Source organism: Carassius auratus, chromosome 8, assembly GCF_003368295.1.
Source record: "Carassius auratus strain Wakin chromosome 8, ASM336829v1, whole genome shotgun sequence".
In the NCBI taxonomy this organism is placed as follows: domain Eukaryota; kingdom Metazoa; phylum Chordata; class Actinopteri; order Cypriniformes; family Cyprinidae; genus Carassius; species Carassius auratus.
The window spans coordinates 3,960,357-3,985,850 of NC_039250.1; the positions used below are offsets into that span (position 1 = coordinate 3,960,357).

At 35.6% G+C, this 25,494-nt stretch overlaps 3 protein-coding genes across 3 annotated transcripts; 1 reads left to right on the forward strand and 2 right to left on the reverse strand.

Annotated features, from left to right (window-relative positions):
• Positions 1-490: 490 nt before the first annotated feature.
• On the reverse strand, positions 491-2,077 carry LOC113107013 (protein UXT-like). Its single transcript, XM_026269132.1, has 6 exons — positions 1,824-2,077; positions 1,439-1,520; positions 1,186-1,253; positions 981-1,088; positions 799-862; positions 491-721 (listed from the first exon to the last, which is right to left on the reverse strand). The coding sequence occupies exons 1-6, from the start codon at positions 1,889-1,891 to the stop codon at positions 659-661; spliced, it is 453 nt and encodes a 150-aa protein (XP_026124917.1). The 5' UTR covers positions 1,892-2,077; the 3' UTR covers positions 491-658.
• Positions 2,078-2,528: 451 nt separating this feature from the next.
• LOC113107012 (ER membrane protein complex subunit 3-like) lies at positions 2,529-6,963 on the forward strand. The gene is made up of 8 exons (XM_026269130.1): positions 2,529-2,888; positions 3,625-3,682; positions 3,784-3,877; positions 3,943-4,047; positions 5,173-5,254; positions 5,335-5,414; positions 5,641-5,723; positions 6,286-6,963. The coding sequence occupies exons 1-8, from the start codon at positions 2,734-2,736 to the stop codon at positions 6,388-6,390; spliced, it is 762 nt and encodes a 253-aa protein (XP_026124915.1). The 5' UTR covers positions 2,529-2,733; the 3' UTR covers positions 6,391-6,963.
• A 1,186-nt stretch (positions 6,964-8,149) lies between these two features.
• Positions 8,150-24,853, reverse strand: LOC113107006 (ubiquitin carboxyl-terminal hydrolase 11-like). The gene is made up of 21 exons (XM_026269125.1): positions 24,648-24,853; positions 23,838-23,947; positions 22,885-23,015; positions 22,658-22,775; positions 21,583-21,728; positions 21,198-21,259; positions 17,792-17,888; positions 17,532-17,705; positions 17,198-17,356; positions 16,391-16,615; positions 15,601-15,684; positions 15,330-15,424; positions 14,305-14,511; positions 13,691-13,794; positions 12,773-13,240; positions 12,470-12,540; positions 11,481-11,593; positions 11,170-11,319; positions 10,542-10,657; positions 10,359-10,447; positions 8,150-9,404 (listed from the first exon to the last, which is right to left on the reverse strand). The coding sequence occupies exons 1-21, from the start codon at positions 24,755-24,757 to the stop codon at positions 9,240-9,242; spliced, it is 2,994 nt and encodes a 997-aa protein (XP_026124910.1). The 5' UTR covers positions 24,758-24,853; the 3' UTR covers positions 8,150-9,239.
• Between the last annotated feature and the right edge of the window lie 641 nt (positions 24,854-25,494).

Consider the following 25,494-nt stretch of genomic DNA (forward strand, 5'->3'; position numbering starts at 1 on the left):
GCGGCAGCGAGTCTTTGTACAAAGAAAAATAATCTATTTCAGGAAGCTAGTCTTTCAGTGCTGCCACAATTCAACATCCAGTTTCCATGGCAACTGTTACTAGTGTGACAGGGTAGCCGTCACATGGATGCTGCAGAACCTTAAATTAACCACCGTCTTCATCAATCAGAACAGCTAAAATAGTTAAATTAATAATCGATTAATTGCCACGTAATTCAATGAAGGTGCAATCTTGAATCCCAAATGAAGCACACACGCAGTTTGATAGCATTTTATCGAACGCCATACTCATAGACCGGATGAAGAACTGATTATGTGGACAGGGTAATCTATACATAGTTTGTGTTCTTATCATTTATAGATTCAACTAACTATTTTTTTTCCATTGACTTATATTAATCTTATATGAAGAAGTTTATATAGGTCATGTGTTAATGTATTGTGTGTATAGTGATATAATTATTTAAAATGATCACAATGACACTGACAGTTGTACCGAAAATGTTTTTATTCAGCAAACTTTTCAAAACAACAGTATAACCTGTTAAAAGGCAATGTTCATCTGAGCCTGGCTGCCATAAAGTTCACACTTTTTGAAACAAACATTTACAGTCATATGTGCAAATGTATTACAATGTGCTGTGTTTGGTGTACTGTACTAAAACACCTCTCTCCTTCTGTCCTCTGGAAGATCTTTCAGACCTTGCAATTCCCTTAAACCCTGTGAAAAAAAAACAGTTTTTTTAAGCATCACAATGAACTGAAAAAGTACAAGTAAGTACATTTTATAATTTGTACCTCCAAAACCATGCGAATGTTGGCCTTTATCTTTGCTGCATCTTTGGTAAGGACCTCAGTATACCTGAAATTTTCAAGTAATGATGAATGTTTGAACATCGCACGGGAAAAATATTTAAAAAGGCATACATGCACATTTCAAAAAATCAAAAACCAAAAGATAAAACCAAATCCTCTCTTACTCTGTTAGCTGATTAGTCTTCTTTTCTATGAACTTTAAAGCCTCTGCATGTGTGAATTCGACAAAGAATCCATACCCAACTGCCACATATATTTTTGATGCATCAGGTCTAAAAAGGAATGATTTCTTTATGAGTTTGCCCTTCATAAATGTTGAGACAGAGGCATTGACGCACAGTACACAAACAACAGACCTCCAATACTTACACGTGAGCCTGCACATAGAAATTGCAGCCAAGGTCAACCTCAGTTTTGAGTTCCTTGCTGTCAGTTTCCTAAAGATAAATAAAATACAGCAAAAGCAACATATTATAATACACATCATCACTCAATACAGAATCAGAGCAAGAAAACGACAGAGACGGGAAGTAACAAATTCAAACAGAGATTGGCAATGTTACATAGCAAAAATAAATAAATAAATGATTAAATAAATTAAAAAAGGACAGAGGTAAAATACCTGAATACTTTTAATTGTGTTCTTTAGCTGAAGGTATTGTGCTATTTTCTCATACATGGCATCTCTTTGCTCCAATACTTTCCTGTCAGAATTAAAACAGTAGAAGATCATTTTAATCCATCAGTTTTTTATATATATTTGTCTCAATATATATATATATATATATATATATATATATAGAGAGAGAGAGAGAGAGAGAGAGAGAGAGAGAGAGAGTTTACATATACATATAACATTTCATATATGTTATGTTATACATTTCAAATGATACCTGGTTACAACGATAGATCATATTTAAAGAAATCATGGGATTACCATGGTTCAAACATGTAAACATGATTATAGCATTGCTATTTCAGGGTGTATCTTAGGCGATGATACTTACTGTAAGTCTATTTTCAATACTTCATTGATAAACGTCTCATACTGCAAGACTTTCGCCCCAGGAGTCATGATATCAGAAAAAAGATGGTTGCGATATTTATTTTATCTTAATCTGTTTCTAATATTAACGTGCATCAGAAATCGATTCAGCGACAAAAAGATTAGTGTTGACAAATTAATTTGTTTTAATAGAAAATGCTCGACTGTGTGAAGCTAACCTGCTTTCAATCTGTCACGTGGCTCTCCACTTGTTTACAAGTTACACGGAAACGTCTTCGAGACCGGAAATTGCGTTAAACTAACTTGTTTTTTAAGGGAGAAATATATATATTTATACATATATAAATATATATAAATACAAGTCCATCATTCTAGTTAAAATAAAATAAAAACAAAACGTAAATATCTCACAGTTCAAAGTAGTGAAGGGAAGTGCGACTCATTTGCTATGAATAAGCTCTTTTAAACAATTCGTCTTAAAGAGCAAGTTAAAAACGTTTATTTTACGATATGACGTTACCCCCGACTCATATGTTCAAAACGTGAAATAAAACTGTTAATATGAAAAACATTATTACTTACTTTCAAACTATTTCTATTGCGTTAACGAGTTAAAACTGTCATGTTCAAAAGAGACTCGGTTCAGTGAGGACTCGAAAAGCACGAATCGATTCAACGGATTCATTTAATAGATTCGAGTCAAGAATAGAAATTCGCTACAAGCTCAAAGGTCAAAAAAGCAGCTGTTCCATGTGGATAGGGCGCATGTTCATGCTGCAATGTGTCGCTACTGTCGTATAAAAGTGCAGTAGTTTTACCATAGTTTGACTTTTCTTCATTTTTTTTATTTTATTTGAATATTAATATAAATTTGTGTCAGATAGTTGTAGAGGATAGTTTTGGTGTAGGAAATGGCAGGTCCAGAGCTGCTGCTCGACTCTAGTATTCGCCTGTGGGTCGTTTTGCCCATAGTCTTCATCACATTCTTCGTCGGAGTTTTGCGGCATTACGTCACTCGATTGATTCATAACGACAAGAAAGTGGATCTGCAGCAGGTGTCCGACAGGTGAGATACTGTACATACAGGTGTTTAACCAAAAACGTGGTATCAGACTCACATATATAGACTACTGTAATTCTATAAAAAATACCATCGATAAAAATTCTAATTATATTCAATACATGATTGTAATAAAAATAATAATTAACCTAAAAACGATACCTGTGTTTATCTTTATGAAGTTGTCTTGGCAGAATATAAATGAATGAAATGTTTTTTCTTAAAATCTTGTTTAATTATATTAATGCTACATTTTGCTTTAAAAAATATTGACAAATATACAAATGTTGTCAGTCTTTGTAAAGTTGTTCTGGCAAAATTAAAAGTTTTGATTGCAGATTAAACAATATTTTCAGTATTGGTTAGAAATACTGTATGCAAGTATGTATTCTGGATATCAGGGAATAAACAGGTATAATGAATTATGCAATATCCATTTTAATTCAAAAGAAGACATTTCCTAAATTCTGAAAGCCCAAAATATGTTCATTAGCTTTTTTTTTATTTGCCCCAATTACAAAATATGAAAATAAAAACAATACGTTTGTTTTATTTCTTGCAAGAATATTAAATACTAGGCAAGTTCTTAAGATTATAATTATTTAGAACTTCAGGAAAACAATTTAAGGAAGGAAGGCTTTATAATAATCTCATTGGAACTGTTGCAGTTTATACATAATCGTTGCAAGTTATTTTGTTAATAAATATCCATTTATCCATTTTAATTCATTTAAAATCACAGCCAGGTGTTGCTGCGCAGCCGCATCCTGAGAGAAAATGGAAAATATCTTCCCAAACAGGTATTAATTACTTTATGAATAACAGTTCCCAGTATATTTTCATGGAATAAACATATAAAACTCAGTTTCTCTCAATGATCAATAATGCTGTTCCATTTCAGTCATTTGCCATGCGAAAACACTATTTCAACAACCCTGAGACTGGATTCTTCAAGAAGGTCAAAAGAAAGGTGGTACCCAAAAACCCCATGACTGGTAAGTGCTACTTTAACATATGGCTTCCTGTGCTTCATCATAACATCGTGCATCTTCTGTCCCAGACACCAGCATGTTGACGGACATGATGAAAGGGAACCTGACCAATGTGCTGCCAATGATTCTGATTGGAGGATGGATCAATTGGGCCTTTTCTGGTTTTGTCACAAGTAAGAGCATTTGTTATTTGTCAGAATTAGAGGAATAGTTCATGTAGAGTTTGTTTCTTCTTGGGAACAGATTTGGAGAGTGAATGGGTGCCATCGGAATGAGTGTCCAAACAGCTGATAAAAACATCACAAGCAGGCCGAACTGACAACTCCAGTCCCTCAAATAGTAATGTCTTGTGAAAAAGCTTCATGTTTGTACCATTTGCATCTTTAAACCATTGCTGTAGTCCATAATCTAGAGTAACGCTTCCTCGGGTGAAGAAAATTCAAGCTCATTGTGGAAAAGTGGTATTATGGATAGAAAACTTATTTTAGCTGAAAGTCAATGATTTAAAGTTAAAAACTTCTTAATGATTAATTTGTTTCTTGCAAAAGCACAGCTTTTTGTTTTGATGGACTAGAGAAGGTTACTGTGATGTCTTTAACAGCTGTTTGGACTCTCATTCTGACGGCACCCATTCACTGCAGACGATCCATTGGTGAGCAAGTGATGAAAGGATACAATTCTCCAAATCTGTTCCCATGAAGGAACACACTCATCTACATCTTGGAAGGCCTCAGGGTGAGTAAATGTTCAGCAAATGTAAATTTTTGGGAGAGCAACTCCCTTAAAACTATAAACTAGAAAAAGGATCTATTGAGCCTGTGTGAATGTGGTTTTCTTTCTAAAACAATTATTTGTAAGTGTGATTAAATTCAGGGGTGTAGGTAGCATCTGAAATGTGAAGGGAGACATTCTAAACCTTAACAGCCGGCTCATGAATTTTAATTGGGTGATGTAACGTTTGGCCAGTACATTCATAACTCATTTTCTGAAAGGCAGACGTGGGTAAGTGGGCTCCCACCGTAGTAGGATTACCACTTATGTGTTTGTTCAGTCCACTGCTGATGCAAGGCTTCTGTTCTCTCTTAAAGCAGCTACTTTTGCTTTTTCTCTGCGTTACCAAACAAAAATACAATGACTTTTAAAGGATGACTTTAAAATGGCAAAAGTTGTAGTGGCTGCTGTTTATCTAAGTGAATCTCAAGTGAACGTTATCTGAAAAAATTCTACTTGCAAGAGTTTAAAATTTAAATGAATTGTTACCAAAGTCGTTTTTTCTGTGCTGCTTGTTTCCCCTTCAGCTAAAGTTCCCTTTCCTCTGACTCTGAGATTCAAGCCTATGTTACAGAGAGGAATTGAGCTGATCTCTCTAGATGCATCCTGGTACAGTATTCACATGTGATGTGTTTTATTTGTTGCCAGAAGCTGAAACTGAATAAAATCTGAATGTATTACTCGTATAGGGTCAGTTCAGCATCATGGTATTTTCTCAATGTGTTTGGCCTCAGAAGCATGTACACCCTCATTCTTGGACAAGACAATGGTTAGTTGTTTTTGTTTCTGATATTTAGACCTTTTTATGACTGATTATTTTATTTTAATATAATGAAATAAGTCAGATAATTTATTGAATATTGATAGATTTAATTAATATACAATTACCTAATGTGTTGTATTGTATTTAAAGCTATTAAAATTGACAAATGTGAAACTGAGATTTTCTCAGATATTTAAAGCAAAAGTTTGTTTTATTATTGTTTTGTTTTCAGCTGCAGATCAATCAAGAATTATGCAGGATCAAATGACGGGAGCCGCAATGGCGATGCCTCCTGATCCTAATAAAGCATTTAAGGCGAGTAGAACATCATTTGCATAAATTAAACCATTTCTATGTGACGTGAATCATTCTCAGTGTATGCATTTATTCTGGGACAAACCTGCACATCTAAGAAAAACACATGCCAGCAGTTATTTGTGTTTAACACAAAATTTAGTTGAAGTAAATTTTTCTTGGGAATTCAGCGCCTACAGCCCCAGTGGACAGATGATGCATGCCCCAGCAGTGCCAATGTGGAAACGTGGTTGTTTTAATTTCATAATACATAATTACGAAACCTTAACCGTTGCCGTTTTGAAGCTCACATAATTACAGGACTATGAAAACATTATATTTCTTGAGGAATGCAGATTCAGTGTTGGTTGAGTTAATATAGTCCTCAAATTGGAATAATTATATACTTGGAGAGAGAGATAATGTGGTCATCATTTACTGACCCTCATGCTCTTGTTGTAAACACATATGGCTTTCTTTCTCCTGCAGAACACAAAAGGAGGTGTTTAGCAAAATGTTCACACTCTGCTCAGATGTGTAAAGCTGTGCAATGCTCTAAATGTATTTATTCACGTTGTTTCAGAGCGAGTGGGAAGCTCTGGAGATTGTGGAGCACAGATGGGCCCTTGAGAATGTAGAGGAGGAACTCATGTGTCAGGATCTGAACTTCAGAGGACTCTTTACTTAAGAACTACAGTAAAAACATCCCTGTTTTGACGAGATGTGGTTCTTAACACACGACTAATAGACTTCAGTGATCCTGATAGTGTTTCGTTTGTTTGAATGAATGTGAATGTCCTGCAAAGCATCTACAATTTGTTTTTGTGAACTGTGAGTGTTGCACATGAACATTTAATTTCTTGTAAAACTGTGTAGATCTACATTTTGCCAGAGATGTTCGTATTCAGAATTTCTCATGTCTTAATTGTCTGTTTACGTGTGAAGTGATGCCTTGAAATATATTTTTGGGTTAGCCGTTTCTAAAGTGTTCTTAAAATGTCAGTTTAGTTTTCATCTTTGATTTAAACGGTCTCTATCCGGCAGATTTCTTCTAGTGTGGTTTGTAATTATTATAACAAGTTCTTTATTTACAAGCCATTATTTCAGTCAGAGAGATATTATAACAGCAAATTGAATGTCAAACTGATACTATTTTGGTAACTGTACAAGAGATATTTAATAAACATTATATGGAACCCTAAGGTGAGGAGGAAATCAGTTTGTACTCGTGTCTTTGATTGAATCAGACGAGAGGAAATGGTTGGTTTGGATAATTTTTGTGAATCACACAGAGGTGAGTCATATGTACTCTTGAGTAAACACTTACAAAGCTCCAAGATCTAGATTGAAAATACTACATACTCAATATTCAAAACTCCAAAGCTTTTATTTGATAACTTATAATGTGTAATTTCTATACAAAAGATGCCCCCACAATGAAAAAAATCACAAATATTAGAAATTTGGTGTGTTATACTGTGAAATGGGCTTTAGAAATTTGCGTAGCATTGACAGAAATAGACTATTTCTCAAACCAATTGAGTTGCTGTAATATTTCAGTTATTTACAGTTGACCATCTGATGGATTTCACTGAAATAATACAAGCATGATTGCAGGCCACACAGTAGCTCTGATAAACATGCTGCATTTAAGAAATTAGGCTGTACTGTCTGTGGCTTTCTGAAGCTGTTGATTCCAGCACTAGTAAAAGATCTCAGAAATAAATACTAGAATGAAGCCATTTAATTCCTGTAAAATAGTAAAAACTGAAGCTCTTTTTAAATGGATCATTGCATTCATTAAACCTTGTACAAAATGGAAGACTGCAGATGAGAAATAGATGAGTTCAAGCATTTGAGGAGCTGTTTTAGAAACAAACGGTCTATTTGTAAAGCGGATTACGAGAAATTTCAGCATCACAGGTTCGTAAATCTCACAAATGCAGTCAAGAACACAACGGGTCATTTTTAATTGACAAATTCTATCATTTTCATACTAGCAGAATTTTGGAATGCTAAATTGTGATGAAAATGTCAAAATGCTTCTTTTTCTAATGTAATAGAAAATAAATAATTCCATATTGTTTCCTTTGTTTTTGATGTCTTTTGTTCTGGGCAGGTTTTGTGAGATTCACCTGTGTTATATTAGAACATACTGAAGGTATACAGTGACATTTCTATAAATGTCATTAGAGTGCGAGTGCGATAAACTCTGTCCATTAAAATCCAAGGATTGCAATAAAGCACTTCACTTAATGGGAAGTGCAATTGAAAAAGCATTTTCTAGAAGATCTTTACGCAGCGGGCCAAATTAATTACAACACTGAGCAGCTGAGAAATGTTAATATGCAGTCAGAATAAACCGAGGGGAGTAGATTTCCCGTTGCCAAAGGAGCTACGCCTCCTTTTATTCAGAGGAAAAACCATGTAAATGGAAGCCAAATGTGTCCGATCTAACCTCGACTTTATAGTCAGCATTTATTCATATCAAAAGATGTGTATACAATTATATATTCAATCTATAATTAACAAAATAAAATGAAAGCTCCCACATTCCCAGCATCTGATCCAAATGATCAAAGATAATACAACATTTATGACGATACAAAAATACTGTACAGAGGTGCTTTAAAAATCATCCCGAAAAGAGCTCTATCCAGAAAGCACTTTGCTGAAATATTCTTATCGAGTTTGTTATAAACTGCACGCAATTAGTCAAAAAGAATATTTATATCTTGCTGTGCATTTCCTTTTTAATGAAGATAAAAAAGCTAATTCTCACTGGAAAACAGGCCTCCATTTGTGTCCCGCAACAGAGTGGCTTTTCCAAATCTCATGAGAGACGGAAAAAACAACCCATCACAAGAAAGAAAATAAAAATGGAAGACCTTTAGAATTATAATCTCTCAATCCACATTAGCATCTATTAATTCCGAAAATAAATAGTTCACGAGTGAGTGGACAGAAAGCTGTATCTCATTTACCTCCACCTATTTTTCCACCCACACCTTTTGACAAGATCTCAGAAATCTGAAGCACATGACAATCCCTGATATGAGAAAGCCCAACCGTCCCTGCTGAAAGCGCCCATGATGAACGTCGCTGCTGGAATAAACGGATTCATGATGCCAAACAGTGCAGCTGAAGGTTGTACGTTCAGATCAAACATCACCACCGTAAACAGCAGCTGAGCTAGCTCAGAAAAGCAAGCTTAGGAAAAAATAAAGAACACGTCGGTGACGATGAACTGTGGTGCAAACCTCATTCTCCGAATTCTCATCGTCACTGAAGCACGCCGCAGACAAATCAGTGCATGATCTCTGAATCCAACGATACCAGCCTAACCCGTTTCCTTGAGTTTGTCATACAGATAAAAAAACAACACATAAATCTACATTCCCACCCCATGATGCTCGTGCACCAGCCTGAGAGAGGTGCCCCTGCCTTGCACTTCCTGTCGGAGTCAGAGCAGAGGCGAAGCTTCAAGTTTCTGTTGATTATGAAGTTGAGAGGGAGAAAGAATGAAGTGGATAGAAATCAGTCCGTCTCCATGCTAACACAGGAAGAGGCTCCATCCATGCCATCTTGGGTCTGGGATGAGACGTGGTTCTCGGGCTGGCTGGAGGAGGGGACGGGTGGAGGGACGGTGGGCTGGCGGATCTTGTCTTGGCGCTGGTAGAACAGAAGGTAGACCGCGCTGGTCTACAGGAATAGACAGAGAGCAAACATTACAGACCTATTGTATTTAAACACCATTCAATAGTTTGGCTTTAGCATGTTTTTTTATGTTTTTGAAAAGTATATCATGATTACCAAGGCTGCATTTATTTGATCAAATAAAATAAAAAATGTTTTATTATTAAATATTATTAAAATTTCAAATCACTGTTTTCTATTCAAATATATTTAAAAAAAATAATTTATTCTTGTAATGCAATGCTGTATTTTCAGCATCATTACTCCAGTCTTCAGTGTCACATGATCTTTCATAAATCATTCTTAAAAACATTTCTTATTAATATGAATGTTGAAAACACTACATTTTTTTGGATGAATAGAAACAGTTTGTAACATTATAAATGTCTTTCCTATCACTTTTAATAAATTGAATGCATCGTTGTGGAGTAAAAATACCCCATATTGTGCTTATTAAATAGTTTGACTTGTTTATAAGGTAAAATAATGTGTAGCCTGATAGCACTGTAAGTCACTTTAGATAAATGTGTCTACTAAATGCATAAATGGAAATGTTTAGATGTACTTTTGTAAATCTCCTTAAGCACTATATAGTCAACTTATGAATTGTATTTTCAATGATATTATAGCCAACTCTTAAATTACGCCCTGACATCACATGATCTTAATCTGGCAACCACCATGAGTTCATGTACAATAAATCAACTCTACTCTACTGTTATGACCATTTCTTGTGGATATCATTTTAAACAGACCAGTTTTTTTGACACATGTGGCCCGGTCATTTCAGAGGATAAGAAAGTTATTGTATTTTGAGGAAAAACAAACATTTCATTTAAGAAGAACGTGCACTGGTGAGTCATACGCGGCAAGACCTAGGAAATGTAATAAAAACACATAATACGTCTATTTTGATTTCATGTTGATAATGCAAACCACAGAAAGGTGCATTCATCTCACCACTATTTGTTCCTCCCTTGCATAGGTCACCTTGCTGTCGTCAAAGTAATACCACTGACCGTTGTCCTTGTTCTGGGCGTAACTGGTATCTAGAAAGGGGAAAAAGGAAAATGTTTGTGCAATGTTTTTGTCACTAATCAAATGAGCATGCTGTTTAATGAAGGCTAAGAAACTGATGCATACAGTGTCCATCTCGGAGTCCGCCGAAGTGGTTGGACACAGAGATCAGGTCATATCTACAGGGAGGTTCAGTACTGTTCACGGTCTTCTTTAGGAGGAAACCTGAGAAGTCCAGATCCCTGCAGTCAGAGAGAGATGCTTTTCACCAGAGCAATAACAACATTTGAAACACATGAAAATCTAATAGTCTGAGTATCAACCATTGAAAAAAATATAAAGCTTGCTCATCAATTTAAATATTTTAAGGATGTGAACGAACATTTATGACCCCATTACCATCACATCAAAAATAAAAGCATTTTTAATTGCACAATACCTGATGTTTTCCTTCTTTTTTGAAAGACATTACTAATTTTATTCAGCAACCACACAAAAAACTGATCCCAAATTACAGTAAAGATATTAAAATATTATAAAAGACCTCCTTTTCAAATAACTGCTGTTATATTTAATTTTCTATTTATTAAAAATTCTATAGGTATATTAGTATATTTCACAATATTACGGTTTTGCTTTACGTTTGATAACATAAATATAACCTTGGTGAGCAAAATTTACTTCTTTCAAAAACATGTAAAAATGTTACCAACCCACATTTTTGAATCCTAGTGTATGTATGTCTTCATCTTACCGCAGGGGGAACTCCACGATGGTATCCAGTTTCTCTCGAGAGTATTTTGTGTAGGAGAAGCGCTTTAAATGGATGATGAGAACCTCAGGCAAAGACCACAGATCCAATTTCTTAGTAGCAAGCTGATGCTTTTTACATGTTGGACAATACCTACAGACCATATGAACAAACACCCAGTTATGTGTGCGGAGGAAGCAATCAGGCTCTTTAAATACAACAGTAATCATGAAAGAGATGGTTATAGGTTTCTCTTTCTTCATGGTCATGAATAAAAAGAGCAGAATCTGTTATAGGTTTAAGTAGTAGATTACCAGGGGTTTTCCTCTTCCAGTGTCTCTACTGTGGTAAAAAGATCTATACATTCCTGCAGCTGCACTGTGATCTGCTGGTGAGGGACGTCCATGCTCTGATGCTTTATATATTTCTGCATACACATAAAAAACACGTTTGCAACAGAAATGCTGCAGTTTGCATAGCTCGAAAAAGACTCAAGGTTAGGTTTTGTAACAAAAGATGACAGAAATAATGGATTTTGATATGTATTCAATTAAAATGTATCAAATAAATACTGCATTTAAGCATATTTTGCATATTAAAAATCACTGTGATAGCAGACCAGTGGTTCCTGTTTTTGTACATTTTAAAAGCATGTGTGTTTATATTTATGTACATGATAAACTAAAGAAAAGATGCAGTGCTGGTTTAAAACACTTGATATTTAGTAACATTTTTGATTTTACTGCACTGACATTATCGGATGAGAACAAAACTTTCACTGAATTTAAGCAGAATAATGAAAATATTGTCTTCTGTACAGCTGAATTGAATTAGTCTCATAATACAGTGCAACAATGATACTGTTATTTAACTGAACTGACACGATCTGGAAAATGACAGTAAGCCTTCTGAAGAGCTTCTTATAGCTAAATTGAACTTGTTTCACAATTGAGCTGCTTTACACCGTTACTGATCTGAATCAACACTGAACTGACCCCAGCTGAATAATGAATAATACAGTCTTTCTAAAAAAGCTTTACAGCAGGATTTGCATATTATCAATTCTGTTATTTTCCCTTGCTTTATGAAGTTGCTTTGAAACAATCTGTATTTTATAAAGCTCTACATAAGCGAAGGTGACCTAAATTGACTGCGGTTATGCAATACAGACGCATCACTGCATTAGGAGTAATACTTGACACAAAACTTCTAATGGAATAGACTGGATTGAGACTTATATGAGAGATTGCAATAATAGACAAAAAGCATTTTTAAGGATCAAAGAGTTCATTAGCAATCTTACCTCGGCTTCATTCTCATTGTAGTACTTCTTCTTCATGTCAGGGTCCCAGTCGATGGCGATGTATGGCTGAGCTAAACAGAAACAGTGAGTCACGCCATTAAGAGCAGGAACATTTCTACTTACGAACACTCAGAGTTAAAAGATACCATGTCTATGAAAAGATGCGAATTGAGCAGCCGGAGAGATAAAAGACACGCAATCTCAATTTGTTATGACCCTCACTTGTGCGCACATGACCCTGAAGTTGTACAAAGCATCAGAAGTGTCTGTAATAAACTGAGTTTCTCATTAGTATGTACTCACAGCTGAAGGAGAAGCCACCGTCCGCCTCTCCCATCCCTCGCTCCGTGGTGCCATTAGAGTTCACCGCCTGAATGGTAAAGAGGGCTTTTTTCTGCTTCTCAGTGTAGCGCCGTCTTCCCGGAAGCTTCTTGTTTGCCTGAGCACAAGATGCGGCCTCCTCTTCTTCTTCCTCCTCGTCATCTTCGTCCTCTTCCTCCTTTGCCAAAGGCTCGACACCAGTACTTTGGTCCCCGTCGGTGGCATCTTGGGAGTTGGTGTCAGTGCTGCCGCATGCTGATTGGCCCTCCTCTGTACTGCTGCCCCGGTCCGGTTCGCTGCTCGACTCCTCCTCCTCAGCTCTATCCTCCCCGTCGCTGCTCGGGCTGGCTTCTGATTGGCAGTTGTTCTGCTCTTCAGCATGGCCGCTTTCTTGAGTCTCCTCCTCTTTCTTGGATGGCCCTGCCTCCTCAGAGTCTTCCTCTCCCTCATCTGTTCAGAAATGAACCATTGGTTGTACACACAATTATGGGGTCATTTCAAGATTTTGAAAGAAGTCTCTTATACTCATCAAAACTGCATCTATTTGATAAAAAAAGTAAAATAACAGTTATGTGAAATATTATTACACTTTAAAATAACAGTTTTTATTTAAACATATCTAAAAATGTAATGTATTCCTGTGAATTTTCAGCATCATTAGAAATGATTCTAATATGCTGATCTGCTATTCAAGAAACATTTTGTTAAGAAACTTTAAAAATTAATATTTTAGTGGAAACTGGTATGTTTATGGAAATTCTTTGATGAATAGAAAATAAAAAAGAACAGCATTTATTTGAAATAGAAATACTTTGTAAAATTCTAAATGGCTTTACCGTCACTTTTAGTGAATTTAATGCATCTTTGCAGAATAAAAGTATACATTTCCTTGATTCATACCATCACTAACTCCATTGGTTTGAGCCTTGTACAAATCTTCCTCATCTTCTTCTTCCTCCTCCTCCTCTACTTCTTCTGAAGGGTCAAGGGGACGGACATATCGCCTGTGCAGGACACAATTATGACACATATGAATGGCAATCCAGCTTTTAGCCATAAAAAAAAAAACTGATCATGACACATTTATGCACCCAAAAACCAGTGACCCTGAAATAAAAATGCACAATAACAACATATTGAAGCAGTTAGTTACCAGATTTATACAAAGAAACTAATAATTCAATGCATCTACTGGCAATACAATATGTACAAATTGTTTTAATAATCAATACAATGCAGTAAAAAATGCATAAATAAAGGAAAAATACAAAGCATCTGTGTTCTGTAAAAATAATGTATTTTGATTCAAGGACTAATGGCATACATAGCAGCTAACAATTTTATAACCATATTAATATGACTATTTTGGTTTTATTGTAGAAATTATATCATAATGGTCATTGTATGCGTTAACCTTTTATAACTAAAAAATGTACAACGTATTAAAAACTAAACAATCCCAATATTTAATGAAAACTAGCTTGTTATAAACATGGATTACTGATTAGACTTACGCCAGTCTTTTGAGGATGAGCTGGTAGAGATCTTCTCGTGTGCACTGGGTGCGTGGCACAGACATCAGCAGCGGGTGACCGAACAGGGAGGTACCATAGTTGTTGCTTCCAGAGCCGTAATCTCTGTAATGGGAGCGTTCACGCATATAGATGGCCATAACCACCTCCTCACCATCCTTATCCACACAACCACTGCTCAGCTGATACCTGCGCCAACACATCACAAAACACATTTAGACTCAGCCGTTTGTCTCAAGATGCAGCTTTGATACATATTGTTCTCTTTTCTTAAAAGATGGTCTTGTAGCCCATTCTAGTCTTGTGCAGATCGACAATCTTGTCTCTGACATCATTTGACAGCTCTTTGGTCTTTCCCAATGGTGGTGGGAGAGGTTGGAATGGAAGATACAGATTGTGTGGACAGGTGTCTTGTACACCTAATGAGCTGACATTAGGAGTAACTTCTTAAAGTAGATCAATGCTTAATTCACTTACTGAAATGCAAATCAATTTCTAACCTTTATATGATGTGTTTTTTCTGATTATTTGGTTGGTATTCTGTTTCTATCTGTTAAAATAAACCTACCATAAAAATTACAGACCCTTCATTTCTTTGTAAGTGAGGAAACTTACACAATCAGCAGGGGATCAAATACATATTTCCCCCACTGTAATGCACTATGAATTATATTTTGAAAATAAACTGCATTATATGAAATGAAATCTTAAAGGCTTGGAAAAGTCAGACACTAACAACAACTGAAAAAAAAAGAATATGTATATATAATTTTATAAAAATATATATCATATTATGAATTATATTTTGCAAGGAAATAAACCATATTTAAAGCTAAAGGCTTGGAAAAGTCAAGACACTAACAACAATTTAAAAAATATATAAATTAATTTTTATATAAATATACAATATTTAAAACTTAATGAACCAGGCTTTATAAAACCTGTATATTTGTGTGTTGGCATGTCTGTACGTTTAAAGCCGTTTACTCAGATTAGTTCTATCTTACACAAATATATCATCCCGGTCCAATATACAGCTTAAGGATTCGTCAGTCTGGTAAATCCTATAGAAGCGGTGATTGAAAACATCAGCCACAGCCATCTGTGAAGAGCAGATCATTTATTAGCCCAGAACAAATACAGTCTTTATCAGTAGTAAATCAAACTTATAATGGATACAAGGTCACAGCATCAACCAAACCAAGATTATAGCCAAAAGCCACTTGTAAACACAACTTGCCAGTGTTTTAAATGCGTAGTTAAAATGCTTGTTCGAACCTGGTTGGGAGGGACTCCTGTTGCCTGAGAGAGGGCAGTGCACAGGTCAATCACTCGGCCAGCTTTAGGTACAATCAGACGATACTGCAGAGGGAAGACAGACACAATTATCAGTCATCATGACGAATAAAACTCACAGTAAAGCACTGGTTTTACTGAATCCTTATTAAACTCTGTTCAACAGACTACTTGGCCCTAAGCAAAACTGGTTCTGATGATATCATGACACACCACCAGCTGGCTTCCTGTTTACAAACCTGCAGTGCTTCATCATTCACATCTGCCAAACTCATAGCATGGACTCGCTCATAATAAACATGTATGTCATGCTGCACATATGCTGCTTTTCCTGCCAGAAGTGATGGAGCATTTTGGTATTTTTTTTTTTATTATTTTTTTTTTGTTAAGTATATGACTTACCTTCTTAAAGTGGATCAATACTTAATTCACTTATTGAAATGCAAATCAATTTCTAACCTTTATATGATGTGTTTTTTCTGGATTTTTTGGTTGGTATTCGGTCTCTATCTGTTAAAATAAACCTATCATAAAAATTACAGACCTTTCATTTCTTTGTAACGGGGAACAGCAGGGGATCAAATAAATATTTCCGCCCCTATGAATTATATTTTGAAAATAAACTCTATTATATGAAAAGAAATCAAAAAATAATAAACATGTATGTCATGCTGCACATATGCTGCTTTTCCTGCCAAAAGTGACGGAGCATTTTGGTATTTTTTATTTATTTATTTATTTTATTTTTTTAAGTTTATGACTTAATACAAACCTGGGTGGGTTTGGCCATGGGATCCAGCGACACATAGAACACCTCCATGACCCTCTCCTTACTAACAGGTAAGGGCACGCTCAAGTAGCAGAAGGGGTCGAAGGTCACAGAGACCTTGTTGCATTCGGGGCACACCAGCGTCGACTTAAACAACCCGTGGAATGTGTCGACGATGACCGAATCGTTCCGCCGCAAATGGTTGCGCCATGCTTCCTCAGCAACTTCCTGCAATACACAAATAGAAATGTGATTCCCATAGCAACACTTTGTTTTGATGTGGAGTTATAAACATTGTTACACTTAAAAGGTTGACCAATAGTGGATTTAACAGAGACTAAAGCTGGAAAAACTGGTAAAAAAAAGATAAAACAAAATAGTAATAAGCTTATTTATTATTATTATTATATGATGAATGAAAATTTTAAAAATGAAAAAGAACAAAATGTATTCAAAATAGAATTTTTTTATAACAATATACACCACCAATCAAAAGTAAAAAAAAAAAAAAAAAAAAAAAGTTTTTGTGCCAAAAAAAGTTTTAATCCAACAATCCTGAAAAAACTTACACAATTACTAATACTGACTAATTAACTTATTAACCATGGAAATGTAATTATGAAATAATAAAAATGTATTATTCCATAAAATAAAATAGTAAAAAATAAATTACTTTTATTTTCACATTTACTCTGTTTGGTTGTAAACAAGAGTGACAACAGCATTTAATAAATGAACTATCGATAAAGTGACACGTGACACTGATAAATATGGTGTGTACTAGTGTGTGTGTGTGTGTGTAAAAGGCACCTGGTCAGGTCTTCCATCAGCATCCCTGAGTTCAATATACTCCTTCTTTTTGACCCTGTTGAGGTCTTCATGTAGACCGTCCAACAGGAAAGACAGCAGCTCCTGAGAGTCGTGTTGCTGGTAGCCCAGAAACTGTGATGCAAAGTGGCCAACCTTGGTCTGCAAAGACACACACACACAATGCTGCTTAATTTCTGTACTATTAATGGAGCAAAACTATTATGAATTAGAATGGGAACCAGATTTGAAATGGACCAATTGATTTCAGCTCCACTGGTGTGGTTTTGCTCTACAAAATGGCAATGCATAGTGATGATCACTACAACTATGTTACCTTAAATACCCGAGGAACCACAGAATAGTGCCTGCCTGACCACATCTGTTTGATAACATCTGCGTAGGCTTCAGCAATTTCTCCCTTCATGCCCAGAGGGTTGGTGAAGTTCAGCTCCTCCAGATACGAGTTCCTCAGAAAATACTCAGTCAGTGGTGGCGTGTTACTCAGACACTGTGGGGGAAATGCACAATTCATTTCAAGAAAAGCCTTTTGAAGAAGTTATGTGACTGAGTGTTCAACAATCCATGACCTCTGACCTGTAAAGCAGAGTTCATGAAGCAGGTGTTGCCTAGGTTTGTGAGGCCACACACTCCAGGAGGCCCTCGATACGAGTCTTCGTCAGCAGAGTTCCGCCTAGAGACACAAAATTCCATATCAATTCCAAATATCCAATAAAAGTGACGTTTCAGAGCTCAGTGAGCTGCCCATCTAAACAGCATTTTTGGGCTAAGAAACTTACAGTGACTTACTAGTAGGTTTATAATGTTAGTAAAACCTTTTGCTGCACAACCAGTTATAATTTATATTCATACAACTATTTTAGATTTTTCTCTATTTGACAGTTAAAATGAGACATTTAGGGATAGGTTACCATTAAGAATTCAGTGTAACCGGCATTTGTTATTTTTTTAGCACTTTTGCAAACCATTCTTTTAAACCATATAATCCAGGACTATAAAATATATTATATTAATGTAAACTATAACACTGGCCAGCATGCATACTGTACAGTCACGTACAGCAATATTCACTATATACAAAACTTCACTGCATTATTACATTGTCACAAAGAAAACAAACAGCATGGGTAATTGTAATTCTATTACAGAACAAAATATATATTTATTATCGTCCAGCTCTATATAAAATGTTGGAAATATAAGTACATGCAAATTCATCTGCATAAATATAGTACACTCATGTAATGTGATGCATACTATACTTTTATTGTCACCAAATGTCACAAAACAAAATTATTTCCCTAATCTGCCAAATGGGACTAGAAGATATTATGATATATTCACTGTGTTGCACAAGCTATGAAAATCCCTTCTAATACACAACATGGGTCTAAAATGACCCGAATTCATTTCCTATTCTATTTCATCTTTGAAATCAGTTAATTCCAGCATTAAATATTCCCTGATCTATAAATTCCATTATGCATGAATATTCAAAATATAATTTTATAATGACCACAAATTAATATTAGATTTTTTTTTCTAGGTTTTTTGTTACCACATCATGTTTACACACATGGGTCAAAAATGACCCATCTATCTAAGCATGATAAAACTAAACAATATTGACATTTTTTTTTTTTTATAATTATTTTAGCAGTTATTTAGACCAACCCATTTAACACTTGAAATATATTTATCTGTCGCTTTGTCGCACATAACATACACATATCACTGATGGCCGATAACACAGAAATTGAACTGTCTGTGGTGCAACTGTAGTGAATGGGACCGAATAGATGAAAATAAAACTAACACAATAAAATCACACTCAAATTGCCATCTCAGTGCTTATATGCCTCACAAATGACAACTACAGGTTTGTGCTCCTTACAAAAAGGCCTCACACTGAACACCAGGGGCAGATCCTGCACCTCTTTCTCTTCGACTGACCCTTCTGTCGGATGCAAACCTGTGGCTGGGTGGTGATGGTGTTTTGTTTTTTTATCCCACATCTTCCCATTGACTCTGTAAATGTGGTTTTGAAGGTGGGGTGTGTCCTCCAAACACCTCTTTCTATGTGGAACGACAAGCTCCTTGCTAAATAGCTGTCATGCATTGGTCACACCACACACAATAAAGGTTGGTTTAGACAAGGGGTGGCCAACGTCTGCCCTGGAGAGCCACAGTCCTGCAGAGTTTTGCTTCAACCTTGATAAAAACCCAGCAGCTTGTTGTTTTCTAGTAACCTTTAGACCTTGAGTAGCTTGTTCAGGTTTGTTTGATTAAGGTTGGAGCTCAACTCTGCAGGACTGTGTGGATCTGTAGGCACCGAAGGTGAACATCTAGCACACTGTACCACAGCACCATGGGACTAGCTCTGTGTAGGTGCAAACCATTTTTACTAAATCTTTTGGACTGGGCCTGAGGACTCATCAGACATCAAATGAGTCTTCTTCATCTAGGAGACCTGGATTTACACCCACAACTCCAAACTGACCCCGCGGCACACAGTCTATGTCGCATCACATATTTCATGCTCTGATTCAGGACTAAGAATTGCCTGATCTTCCTCATCATTCAGCATCTCTACAAACATTTCAGCCATTAATCTTCTAGAATGTCTGGAATAAGCTATACTAACCAGCAGTTGATCATGTATATACTGATTATATATTGTCACTGTCAGACAAAAACCTTTTATGTACAAAACAATTTTACTTTTCAGAACCACAACACAGACATAAAGGGTGGCCAATTGTACGGATTTGACAAAAAAATGTAAAGGATGAAACATTGAGAAACGAGGTTTCTGCCTGACAGCAATGATATATGCTTGTATATAATAAAGTTTTATTTTGACTCATTTTGTTGACCTAGCTAACATTTGCTAGTTAAAATAGAATATGCCAACAACAAGCAAGATAATGGTATTGGACATGTATCTCTTTCTCACTCGTAGATTTCAAGGTCAAGGCAACATTAACCCAACATTCAAACATTACATCCAGTTATATTTCACAATACATAAAGTATTTTCGGTGGTAATAAATGATAAAATAAGTCTAAATGCATCAATTATACAAAAGCAGCCATGCTGAGCTGTGAAATGTGGAGCAGGTGAATAGTTTTCTGCAGTAAATACGTTCCTACTTGCAAAAAATTACCAAATGTTTCTATTTTTGACTTGCGTTTGTAAAATTAATTTAGAAATACAACAACAAGTGTTTGATGACAATGAAAAGACAAATAAACATAATTATTTGTGGAAATCAAAAACAAGATATTTAATGAATACCTGAAATAATAAATAATAAAATGCATTTTTTTCAGAGATTCAGCAAATAATCACTCATCCCTAACTGAAATAACACAGGAAATGAATACGGGTCATTTTAGAACCATGCTGTGCATTATAGGGGTAGTGACACAAAAACGATGCTGCTTTGAAATAATTTGCTTTCAAAAAGCGCTATATGGATCAATTTGTCTTGACTATAATACAATGCTTTGTGACACTGTAATAGACCATCACATCATAAAGTTGTGAAAGTGCAGATCAAGTCATTTTGCAGCCAAGGTTCAATTAATGGTCTTTTGATTTGGGAAACTGAAAGATTTATAGTGCAAAAACCAAATATTCCTCATGATAAGACTCTTTAAAACCTGCTATAATGGTTTATTTTTTTTATTGGACTCTGGCATAGAAGGCATAAATGATTATTTTTGATAGTTCATTTGACTTATATCAAAGTTGATTTGTGCTACACTGATCACATTTGGCTTGCCATTTCTATAGGATATAAGCATTTAACCTACTACAACTAGCAACCAATGTAAATGAATGGGGCTGATGATGCATACGTGGTTGATTGAGCATTTTGTGCTTTAGACTTGTGTCTTTTTTCATTTTCCTAAACAAAAACAGAAAGGAAACCTGCATTAATGCACGAGAGAAGGAAGCTGGTGTCTTCATACTCACATGATCTGAGGCCTAGATGTGGGCCACGTACCATCCGCATTCCTGATCTCCATAATCACTGTCTGCAGAGTGAGCAGAGCGTGTTAGGACACGGCACACACAAACACACACACACACACACACACACACACACACACACACACACACACACACACACACACACACACACACACACACACACACACACACAAACACACAAACACACAAACACACAAACACATGCAGGGTGGCCTATGATAGAGCATTCATTTAATAGTAACAATGTTTGTTGATATGACAAACCTGCCAGGTGAGGTTGCAGGCAGTGCTTATAACAGTAAATGTCCCCAAGTGGTTACATAACATAACAGATAACCAGAGTTTAAATGGAAGGTGTGTATTTTACCATGCCGGAGCTGAGGCAGGTGTCTAGGACAGTCATGTTAAGGTTGCGTAGCCTCTCTGAGCTTGTATCTGTACTCCTCATCCACAGTCGGCTCTCAGCAGTCTCTGACACGTTAAAATCCTGCCGTATCTTTTGATGTATAGCGTCTATCAAACACAGATACACATGTGAGAGATTTACACACATACACGTAAACCTCAGATACACCAGGCTGCCAATATCCTGAGGGGTTTCACACATCTGTTTACAAAACATAATTACATGCCAAAAATAAAAGAAGATCTGTGAGAACAATGTTCTGTAAATTAACTGGCAATCCAGAGTTTTTTTGAGCTTAACATTTGGTGTGCCAAAGAAGACATTTCAAGACATTTAAACAACTTAATGCTTTTCTTAATGCTTTTTCAAATAACAACAATCTATTTAATCAAGGAACCCATACGAAAAATATTAATGCACAATTCAAAAATATATAATAATAAATCAGTAACAAATCAGCATATTAGAATCATTTTTAAATGTGACATTGATCATCAATGGAATAAACTACATTTTAAAACATATTCGAATAGAAAACAGTTATTGTAAATGTTAATATTAATTCACAATATTACTGTTTTTGTTTTGTTAGTAAATAAATGCAGCCTCGAAGAACATAACAAACTTCTTTCAAAAAGTGTACTGACCCTAAACTTTTGAACGGCAGTGTATTCCATGAATTTGAACAGCGAACAGAACATACACATCATTAGAAGATCTTAACATCACAAACTGAGCTTAGCACAGAGAATGCAAACTTCAAAGATACATATAGTTTACAGTGTTGCTGGAAAGAGGACCGAATTTATTTTTACTTATTTTGCGTTATTTAAAACAGAAGCCCTAGTGGCGATATTCATTGCAGTGATTTTAAATGCAGAAAGCACTGTATCTTTAACCCTCTGGGGTTCTTCATTTATGAGTCACACTCAGGACCTTCGGTTCATAAATGACCGAAGAACCCCAGAGGGTTAATAAGTCATTTTTAAGTGTCCAAATACTTTTCTTTTTCTATCCATCAACAACCTCTACTCACGTATCTTGTCTGCTCGACTGAAGCTTGCAGATACAGTACTCTCCATGTTGCTAGAAAGACAGAGGTAGATCTCCACAGGGTAGACCTCTACTTTAACAGTGCTGGGAAGATCAACAACCTGCAAAGAGAAGAAGATGATTTCACATCATCCTCAAATAATGACAAACACCGCCGATTCTGAATTTAACATCTCGTTTAATTTTAATAGAAAGAAAAGTTAACACTACCTTTCTCTCCAAAGGAGGTTGATCGTCCATCATGTCATACCATGACAAAAGTTTATGCCAGGCTTCTGCAGGGACCAGGACAAAGTCCTCATTTTCCGACAGCCTCTCTTTCAGATGATAGGAATCCAGATCTACAGAAAGCATACATAGTATTTCAAAACATCTTCTACCTCCACAATTATTGAAGGAATTGTTCACCAAAAAATTTACATTTGCTGAAAATTTTCAGTTCAAGATGTTGATGAGTTTGTTTCTTCATCAGAACAGATTTGGAGAAATGTAGCATTACATCACTTGCTTACCAATAGGTCCTCTGCAGTGAATGGGTGCCGTCAGAATGAGATTTCAAACAGCTGATAAAAACATCACAATGATCCACAAGTAATGCAAATAACTTCAGTGCATCAATAAACATCTTGTAAAGCAAGATTGTTTTTAAGAAGCAAATTCATCATTACAGTATTTTTAACTTTAAACCATTGCTTCCAATACAAGTCCTAAAATAAGTCCTAAGTCCTAAAAAAAGGCCTCTATACAATAACTTTGAAGCATTACTATGGATTATAGACTCATAGTAACATATGGACTTGTTTCTTACTAACATGTATCTTTTAACTTTACAAAATGTTAATTAGTGGACTTGATTTGTGTGGATTACTTGTGGATTATTGTGATGTTTTTATCAGCTGTTTGGACTCTCATTCTGACGGCACCCATTCACTGCAGAGGAACCGCTGGTGAGTAAATGACATAAAACTACATTTCTCTAAATCTGTTTTGTTGAAGAAACAAACTTAATCTTGGATGGCTTGACGGCGAGTAACTTTTCAGCAATTTTTTTTTTTTTGTGAACTACTTTAAGCGAACAGATCTGCAGAGAACAAGACATTAAATGGTTCATGGTGCTACTATGGCATATTGTGTTTAACATCACACAGAATAGCAGCACTTACCTTCAAAGAGCTCAGTGTTATCAATTTTCCCGGGATAGGAGGAAGAATTTTGGTCCCCGGCATGTACATACTCTTTCCACTGATCATACCATCTTTTATCCAACAAATACCTGCAATACAAACACATGCATCTTTCACATTCAATCCTGATTGGTTGTGTCAGTCCAGCATCATTTAATGAGCTTTAGGACAAATCTGTTTAATGTAAACTGTAAAGGGCGCCAGTGTCAGACATGGATTAAGACACCAACCACTTGTCATTTGACTTGAAGGACGAGAAGGAAATACAGCAGTTCTGTCTTTCCTGTCCGAGGAACAAACACAAACCGAAAGTAACTTTCCCATAACAGACTGACACACCTTCCAGAGATGGAAGTGAAACTTAAAACAACTGCATTAATGACTTGGACACCATAAAACTTAATCATGTTCACGTTTCCTTTATGAAAATTAAAAGAAGTTAAAGCGTTTAAAGCGGGTAAGTTAGAGTTGATGGTGTTAGAATCTGGTAAGACAAGCAACCTGTCAAAACTTAATGATGCCAAGGAAGCTGTTAACCAGGAAACCCGATCTATAATTAGGCCTGAAAACTGACCTGTACGTTAGTTTCCTTCTTTAATTTGATATCTGAATCATTTAATTCTCTATCACATTGGCAAGGCTGCAATAAAACCCTTGAGAACCTGAAGACCCTCGAACCGCACAAGCTCTAGAGCGTTATAAGTTTTACAGAGTTCTGTCAATGATTTATGCGTGTTGTTGTTTATTGAATGTTTGTTTGTTTGTTATTAAGTCTGAAGTTTCTCTCACCAGCTGTCTCCGGCCCGTAGCTGCTGCTGGTTCAGTTTGTCGATCTCCCGCCACTGGGTCTCTAGTCCCGGTGGCTCCGTGGACGATCCGGTGCTGCTGTTCGCAGCCATAATCACTCAGAAAATCCGAAAAGCGCCGTTAAAGCCGCATAGACACAGCGGAATGTTTTGACGCAGGAAGTAGGAAGCGGTTAGAATGACAACTTCCGCCCTGCTAGGAACTCCAGGGAGTGGCGTACGACGAGAGGGCGTGTGTAAAGGAAGAAGCGTTTGATCAAATCTGCTAAATAAATCTAAAAAGATATGACCAGTATCTTCCCACTTTAACAAAATGCATCCTAAACATTACATCTGATATTTGTTTTATTTAATCCTGCAATTTAATTCAGCAAAATTCGATTTTATTTATTTATACTACCTTTATATATACTGTTTATTTATAGATTCGTTATTATGAATCTATAAATACAAATGTATGCATGAACTATTTTTCCATTTAATTTTTGTAACCGCTATTGCTTAAACGTTTAACTATTAAATGTAAAATATCAATATCTAAATAATATAATATAATATAATATAATATAATATAATATAATATAATATAATATAATATTCCAACACTGGAAATGGGAAATATTTTTAGTGCAGCATGTTATACATTACTATATAAATTCAGCTTATATAGATAAAATTTAATTTATACAATTATATTAAATTACATTAAAATTAAATTTATGCGTTTAGCAGACGATTTTATCCAAAGCGACTTACAGTGCATTCAGGCTAACATTTTTTTTTACCTGACATTTATATATTATATTTATTTATACATTTATTTTAAAATA